Source organism: Engraulis encrasicolus, chromosome 19 (assembly GCF_034702125.1).
Source record: "Engraulis encrasicolus isolate BLACKSEA-1 chromosome 19, IST_EnEncr_1.0, whole genome shotgun sequence".
Lineage (NCBI taxonomy): Eukaryota > Metazoa > Chordata > Actinopteri > Clupeiformes > Engraulidae > Engraulis > Engraulis encrasicolus.
The window spans coordinates 13,301,141-13,309,710 of NC_085875.1; the positions used below are offsets into that span (position 1 = coordinate 13,301,141).

The following is an 8,570-nucleotide window of genomic DNA, read 5'->3' on the forward strand; positions in this document are numbered from 1 at the left end:
TGTTTCTCTCCTCAAAGCTGCTCTTATCTTTACGAGAGCTGACACGGCAGTAGTGGGCAGCATTCCTACAGAGCAAGACCGCTATGTGTGTGTGTCTAGTATTTGTCTGTGTGTGCATGACACTACAGTACGAATTCTTACAGAGCAAGATCGCTATGTGTGTGTCTAGTATTGGTCTGTGTGTGGGTGCACTACACACTGACACTACAGCGGGAAATCCTACAGAGTGCAGAATTCTACTGCACAGAAATGCATGTTATTCAGCACATTTTTCAGGACCCCCTTTTTTTGCCTATTAGTATGTGTTTGTGTTTGAGTGTGTGTGTGTGTGTGTGTGTGTGTGTGTGTGTGTGTGTGTGTGTGTGTGTGTGTGTGTGTGTGCGTGTGCGTGGGCGCGTGCGCAATCATGTGTGTTACTGTATCGTGCATAGTACATTCTGTGTGTGCCTGACATGAAACACACGCTTGTGCCTAGCGTTCCATGGCACATACACACTCGGAGCAGACTGACATGCACACACACGCACACACACACACAAACATATGCACACACGCACACACATGCACGCACACGCACACGCACACGCACACACACGTATGCACACGCACACACACGTATGCACACGCACACACACACACACACACACACACACACACACACACACACACACACACACACACACACACACACACACACACACACACACACACACACACATTCACAGAGCGCAGACTGAGACAATAGACTGAAACACATTTCCTCTCCGCCTGTCGGTCAGCCAGAGCGCTCTGCTCTCAGATCCATACGGACCATAGCGGGCCAAGAACAACATCCATTAACAACCAGCCCAGGGTACGCAGCAGAACCAGAACCAGGAGAGGAGAGGAGAGGAGAGGAGAGGAGAGGAGAGGAGAGGAGAGGAGAGGAGGAGAGTGGTGGAGAGGAGAGGAGAGGAGAGGAGAGGAGAGAGAGATGAGAAGAGGAAGAGGAGAGGAGAGGGGTGGATCGTGAGGATAGGGGAGAGGAGAGGAGAGGAGAGGAGAGGAGATGGGGACGAGATGGGGGGGAGAGGAGAGGAGAGGAGAGGGTGGTGGAGAGGAGAGGAGAGAGGGTGGGGAGGAGAGGAGAGGAGTGTAGAGGAGAGGAGAGGAGAGGAGAGGAGAGGAGAGGAGAGGAGGAGAGGCGAGAAGAGGAGAGAGGAGGAGATGAATGGAGGAGAGGAGAGAAGAGGAGAGGAATGGAGGAGAGGAGAGGAGGGGAGAGGAGGGGAGGGGAGAGGAGTGGAGTGGTGGAGAGGAGAGGAGAGGAGAGGAGAGGAGAGGAGAATAACCAGCCTAGGTAAGCACCATGGCCATGTAAGAAAGAAGGAGAGGAGGAGAAATGGGGGAGGAGGAGGAGAGGTGAGAGGAGGAGAAGTAGTTGGAGGAGAGCACCATCCATTAACAACCAGCCTAACAGCATAGCCACGGAGGGGAGGAGGAGGGGGAGGAAAAGGAAGACAGAGGAGAGGAGAGCAACCAGCTTAGGTAAGCACCAGGGCCAGGGAGGCATGGAGGAGAATGGGAAAGAGGAGAAGAGGAGAGGAGAAGGAGGAAGAGAGGAAAGGAGAGAAGGAGAGGAGAACAACATCCATCAACAGCCTAAGCACCAGAGTAACAGAGAGGAGAGAGGAAGAGAAGGAGGAGGAGGAAGAGGAGAAGAGGTATGAAACCATAGAGGAGAGGAAGAGTTGGGTGAAGAGATGGGCTGAAGAATAAGGAGATGAGATGAAGAGAGGGGGGGGGGGGGGGGGGGGGGGGGGGGGGGGGGTTGGGGGGGGGGGGGGGGGGGGGGGGGGGTGAAGAGCTCAGAGGAGGACTGTAGGGGGAAGTGTGTGTGTGTGTGTGTGTGTGTGTGTGTGTGTGTGTGTGTGTGTGTGTGTGTGTGTGTGTGTGTCTGTCTGTCTGTCTGTCTGTCTGTCTGTCTGTCTGTGTGCAACAGATCCTGAAGCAGAACCATGTTTCATGTCAGGCCTGGTTCCCTCACATGCAAAACCGCATGCACTGGAAGGAGAGCTTAACCAGTCGGAGATTCATAGAATCGCTGTCCTTTCTCTTTCAACTCCTTTCTCCTTCTCCTTCTCCTTTTCTTACTCCTCACCTCTCCACTGCTATATGAGATCCTGCAGAATCTGCAGTTATATTTGGGCTTCTATGGAGACTGCTGAGCACTCCATATATGTGTCGTGTGTGTGTGTGTGTGTGTGTGTGTGTGTGTGTGTGTGTGTGTGTGTGGGGGGGGGGGGGGGGGGGGGGGGGGGGGGGGGGTGGGTGTGGGGGTGGGGGGTGGTTGAAGCTGTTTCCCATTTAAATGCTACGTGGCTCTCCAACAGCTTAGAAATTCTTAAATGACGGCTGACACTGTAGGCAGGATGGGTCCACGATACATGCAAAGCACCCTCATTGACGTGTCCGGCGCTAAAAACATGATTTTGCTGTCTGACATCGCTGTCATCACTGTCTGAGGAAGGGTCCATTGACTAGAAAAAAGCTTGTTTTGTACAGTATGATTGCGTTACAATATGCGGCCTTGCCTCCTCCACTTGTGCTTGTTTCCTTGCCCCGCCTCCTGGCCCCTCCTCCGTGGAGAAAACGATAAAGTTTCCCAGCCGTCAGCCTAGCCGCAACACCTTTTGAAGGACTGTTTTTCATTCACCATCCCAATTGCAAATGAGAAAAGGAATTTATAATTGAGCTTTTGCAAGATATTGAAATATAATGCTGTTGTCAGTGATGTCGTCATGCCATATTACTTCCTGGTACGAGGAAACAAGCACAAGTGGAGGAGGCAAGTCCGCATATTGCAACACACTCTAGGTTTGTTTCGGTGTAGGTGAAGGAGAGGCACAATTCCCTGCCAGACTGGAAACACATACAAAGGTGGTCGGTCCTCCAAAGCTTCCCAAGTACACTAGGAGTCACTGATTGTGAACCATGTCTTCTTGACTGCACTATTACTGCTCCTTGCAAGGTCCAGCTCCAAACATCTTGGACGTCTCCTAGAAGTCGCATGATTTGTACATGAAACGTGAACAAGTAAGTCACTCCAACTGTATCGTTATGACTCACGGAAAGCAGAAAAGTGAATTCATAAACGCTGCCCGTGTTATAAGTTGATAGACCACTGAGACGTTGTTTTAAGGTAAAACAAAAAAAAACCACTTCGTGTTGCTTTAAGTGCAACTGTGCCAAACTTCTTTAGACCCTTTTCACCTCAGGTTACGACTGTCGTGACAAACACACACTTAGCACAGAGGAACCTTGTCAAAGCCTCTCACCTCCGGTCATGACACAGACACACACACACACTGCACACACACACACACACGCACACGCACACACACACACACACACACACACACACACAGAGTCACAGAGGTGCGATTGGCACAGCAGCCAGACTCCAGATCCGCACGACAGGGTCACACACAGACGCCTCCATGGAGCCACCAAACTTTAAGTTCCAAAAATAACAGACTACAGTATATGACCTGTGTATGTGTGTGTGTCTCAGTGTGTGTGTATGTGTGTGTGTGTGTGTGTGTGTGTGTGTGTGTGTGTGAGTGTGTGTGTGTGTGTGTGTGTGCGTGCGTGCGTGGATTGCTTTGAAAGCCTCAGAGGTGCATGCGTTCCCTCTCACTCCAAATGGCCCGGACTCACATTAGCTGAAGCGCACACACACACACACACACACACACACACACACACACACACACACACACACACACACACACACACACACACACACAGAGACGCACACACACACACACACACACACACACACACACACACACACACACACACACACACACACACACACACAACAGCAGTGGAAAGTGCTGCAGCAGTGGTGTCGTCTCACATCTCGCGCCTCGCTCGTAACTCAATTAAAAAAGGGTCGACGACAGGCCCGATTGTTCCGCGCGCGAGAGAGAGAGAGGAAAGAGAGGGTTTTTTTCAGAGGGTCGGGTGGCCATATTAACAATCCTGTCACTTCCCTTTATGCCACGCCGAGCCATTATGAAGTCCAACACCTCGGCCAGGAGAAAGTGAAACCCGAGCAAAGAAGTGTCAAGATGAAAAAGAAACTGCTGCTGCCGCTAGGCTATATGTACACACGCCGGGCAGGCAGGCTGGCTGGTTGGCTGGCTGGTGTGTGTGTGTGTGTGTGTGTGTGTGTGTGTGTGTGTGTGTGTGTGTGTGTGTGTGTGTGTGTGTGTGTGTGTGTGTTGAGATGAAAAAGAAACGGCTACTGCTATATGTTCACACGACTGGCTGTGTGTGTGTGTGTGTGTGTGTGTGTGTGTGTGTGTGTGTGTGTGTGTGCAGTGCGTGTGTGTGTGTGTGTGTTTGTGTGTGTGTGTGTGTGTGTGTGCGCATGTGTGTGAGTGCGCGTGCGTGCATATGTGTGTTGAGATGAAAAAGAAACTACTGCTACTATACACATGGCTGGCTGGCTGGCTGGCTTCTTTCAGAGTATGCATTAATGTGTGTGCGTGTGCGTGTGCGTGTGCGTACACATGTGTAGCTTTTGTTTCTGATGAAGCCGCAAAGCTGTGGTTAGCCTCCCCCCCCCATGGAAATCTATCTTGACACTTTGCAACTGATTGAATAAATTCACTTCATGAGCCCAGACAGTAAGGCTCAAATGTGTCTGGCCCGCTTCATAAACATTTCGCTGTACACGATCTAAGGTTTTACAGCGCCCTAAGCGGTCTAAACCGTCGAGTTTTCATTATCTGAAAAGCTGAGGAGGTTGTTGGGGGAGTCTGACCTTGGGTACGTACCCGTATCCCCAGTCCAGTCTGTGTGTGGTATATACAGTACATGCAGGGGGGCTGTGAAGCTAATGAAATACCATCAGTGCTCCTCCATTCATTATAACTAAGGAGAAATGCTAACTTAAGGATGAATTCCATGTTTTCCGTATCGAGTTTCATCAGAAGATTACAGTATACGGTTACAGACGAAAACCTCAAGTTATAGTGCTCACCATCAGGGCCGCCGACAGGCCATGCCCAGGACAAAGTCAACTGAAAGCCCCCCCCCCACCCAATACATACACTGTAATTGCGACCCAATTTTGCTTCCCCCCCTCCCCCACCACCTCCCTGGGCCTGGGACAACTGACCCCGTTTCCCCCCTCTACTGTATCAGTTTCCCTGCTCGCCCGCCCGTTGCCGAAAGCCTGCAGACATCCAGCACAGTGATAAAGAGCAGAAACTCGAACCGGCTGGACGGTCGTTCGTTCGGTCGGTCGGTCGGACAGTTTTGCCATGTGTCGACTGAATCGAGAGAGAGAGAGAGAGAGAGAGAGAGAGAGAGAGAGAGAGAGAGAGAAAGAGAGAGAGAGTGAGAGAGAGAGAGTGTGGTGGCATGCCGTACAGTAGACCCCCCCACCCCTCTCTCCCTCCTTCCTGTGTTTCCAAGAAGACCTTTACCGCAGTATGATAATTTGGGTTTGACAAATACAGCACAGCAGCAGTATTACTGACCCTTGCCGCTGCCCATACACCCCACCTCCACTTAGGCCCATTCACATCACGGCTGCTCTGCAGCAGATCCAGTGTTCCAGTTAATACACCACACGGGGACTTCAATAGGTCTCTATTTGCATCAAGCCTCAAGTACAACGTGCATTCATTCACACATTTCAGTGGAAAGAGGGATGAGAGAGAATGAGTGAGTGAGTGAGGGAGGGAGTGAGTGAGGGAGTGAGGAGAGAGAGACAGACAGACAGACAGACAGACAGACAGACAGACAGACAGACAGACAGACAGACAGACAGACAGAGTTACCTTTCGTGGTTGGTTACATTAATAAAATGCAGTCTGTCAGTATACCTAACCAGGGATCCAGACTCCAGAGCTGAGGGGACAGGGGGAGAGTAGGTTGCAGTAGGCCCACAAAGGCACTCTCTAGTCGGGGCCACCTCTCCAGGAGGTGTCCCCTTCACGGCTGTATTACATTTTGTCAAATCATCACATTCTGGACAAACTCACATGCATGGCGCACACACATACACACACACACACACACACACACACACACACACACACACACACAGTACCTCAAACCCCATGCCGAGAGAGAGAGAGAGAGAGAGAGAGAGAGAGAGAGAGAGAGAGAGAGAGAGAGAGAGAGAGAATATGAGAGAAAGAGACCAAGAGAAAAGGTGGCAGGAGAGAGATTGTGTGTGTGTGTGTGTGTGTGTGTGTGTGTGTGTGTGTGTGTGTGTGTGTGTGTGTGTGTGTGTGTGTGTGTGTGTGTGTAAACCGAATCCTCTGTTGATTGATTCACACACATAATGTTCACAGAATGGCCACAGTCAGAACGGAATGCCTTCTGTGCATGACAGCTAAATTAAATCCGACTGTTCGGCTGCACAAATACACAGTAAAGGTTTCTACCTACACTTGTTCTGCACATTCTCCCTTTCGCTCCCCTGCCTGTGCGGCGGGCGACACTGTGAAATATCTGTTGGAACAATATGGCAGACCCCTGTGTGATTTATCACGAAACTTCAAACACATAGCCGGTCTGGACTGGTGGTGTATCTGTGGTCATTCAAGCTTGAAAGGGATGGATTGCAGGGCTACAACATAAATACATCCTCCACCGCACACTGTAACACACACACACACACACACACACACACACACACACACACACACACACACACACACACACACACACACACACACACACACGCACACACACACTTTAAGTAACTCACGCACCCCCGTGATGGATAGTGCTCATATCCCCGCATGCTTGACATTCACCTCAGACACGACACCCGCTCCTCCTCCTCCTCCTCCTCCACCGCTCGCCATCAATCATCTTTTATCAGACAGCGCCGCTCCTGCTTGCGGAGTTACTGTGTGTGTGTTGCTCGACACCTTAGCCTTTGCAAGAGCCGAGTTGAGTTGTGCACCGCCGCTCTTTGAAACTTTCGGGCGCAAGCAACACATGGAGGAGTGGGCTGACAACAACCAAAATGAAAGACACCTCACTCATGGGCAGTCTGCAGGATCAACTGCGCTGATCAGTGGGAACAATGAATCAGATCAGAATCAATCCATGAGATATAAGAGAGAAAGACAACAGCCACACAGTGTGTGCTGCTAATTTTAGTCCCGGAGTGGACTGGGTAAACTGTATCTACAGTCCCCCGAAGCAGTAATTAGACTCATGCAGACCATGGACAGTTTATAGACGGAATAATTAGGCCCTATGCCTTATAACAACCGTTTTAACAACTGTGTAACAGCCATTGACATGCCTTTAAAGGCAGGTGTGTGTAATGTAATGTAACGAATGTGCTTGGCGTGCGCGCTGAAGGCCTGCTGCCATGGCGATGTTCGTTTGGAAAAGAGAAATGCAAAATCAGAACGCAACTCAGCAGGCTGTCCCAACGTGCAAGCAATTAACCAGAAGTAGGCTACAGGCTATAGAGCCTAACTTCTCATCTATAAATAGACCTACGTTTATGCATCATCGAGTAGACGCGCTAATCACAGCGTTTACATGATCCACAGATATCGGTATTTAAGCAGATTGCGCACTGTGAAGGTCTATGCAAAATCACGGTCACGTTGAAACACCACTGCACATTGACACAGAACAGTGGACACACAAATACAAACGGTCGTGTCAAACCTGTGCTAAGAAATGAAGCATATATTTCAAAACTCATTGCAAGTTGAGCTACTTTTGTTTTCCCAAAAAACGGCACTTTACCTCAGTGGAAGCGCCTCTGGATTTTGCGTGACTGTTCCTGTGCCTTTTGATAGGCAGTCCTTTAACTGTCAGTAGGGAAAGAGTCAGGAGAACTATCAACAGCCCCAAAACTTCCCGCCGGACTCTATGCATTTCTTCTTTAATTCAACACAGTGAACGGTAATAGTTCTTCTCAGATCATCAGCCTGGAGTTGGGACGCACAACGTGCGCCAAGGAGCCTTTGAGCACTTTCGACTCTGCTGGGACGCTTCCCTGTCACCGGATTAAGATAATAAAAAAACAATAATTTAAGAAAATCCCCGTCACATCAGAGTAAAATGAGTTATAGTGTCCACGAAGAAGAAAAAGAGAAACAGAGTGTGCCAGAAGTTCTCGTGATGTTATGTCCTTTCAAGCGCGCTGAGCGGGACCCATGCGCTCATTTACGCGTTTACGTCCTCGCCTCTGGTAGCCTTCTGGACTTCTTAAAGGTCTGTTTCCGTTTATGTCCGTCCATATATCGGTGACATGAGTGGTCAGCCTGTTGGGTTACAAGTCCAGTTTAAGATCCGTGTCGTTGGCCCCCTATCTTAACGCAACGGTTCTGAAGTGCTTCTCTGTGTCCACGTGAATATAAAAACCGATGTTGGAGATAGCCTATAGCAGGTTAACAAAAAGTTACGGCTTTATTTCATTATTATTGCTGTGTTGGCTCTTACGTGCTCTTCGTCAAAGACATGCCGAACTCAGGATTGCCTGAAACGCTCTTCACATCACGCTGGTCTCGCAGCTACTAGAGAAACGTCTG

General features: G+C 49.9%; 1 protein-coding gene across 1 annotated transcript in view; it reads right to left on the reverse strand.

Moving 5' to 3' along the window:
• The window catches only part of ism2a (isthmin 2a), a 50,781-nt gene extending 42,211 nt beyond the window's left edge, over positions 1–8,570 (reverse strand). Inside the window, exon 1 of the mRNA XM_063224053.1 lies at positions 7,783–8,570. Within this exon, the coding sequence (XP_063080123.1) occupies positions 7,783–7,914 (132 nt within the window). The 5' untranslated portion in view covers positions 7,915–8,570. The remainder of the gene's footprint in view (positions 1–7,782) is intronic.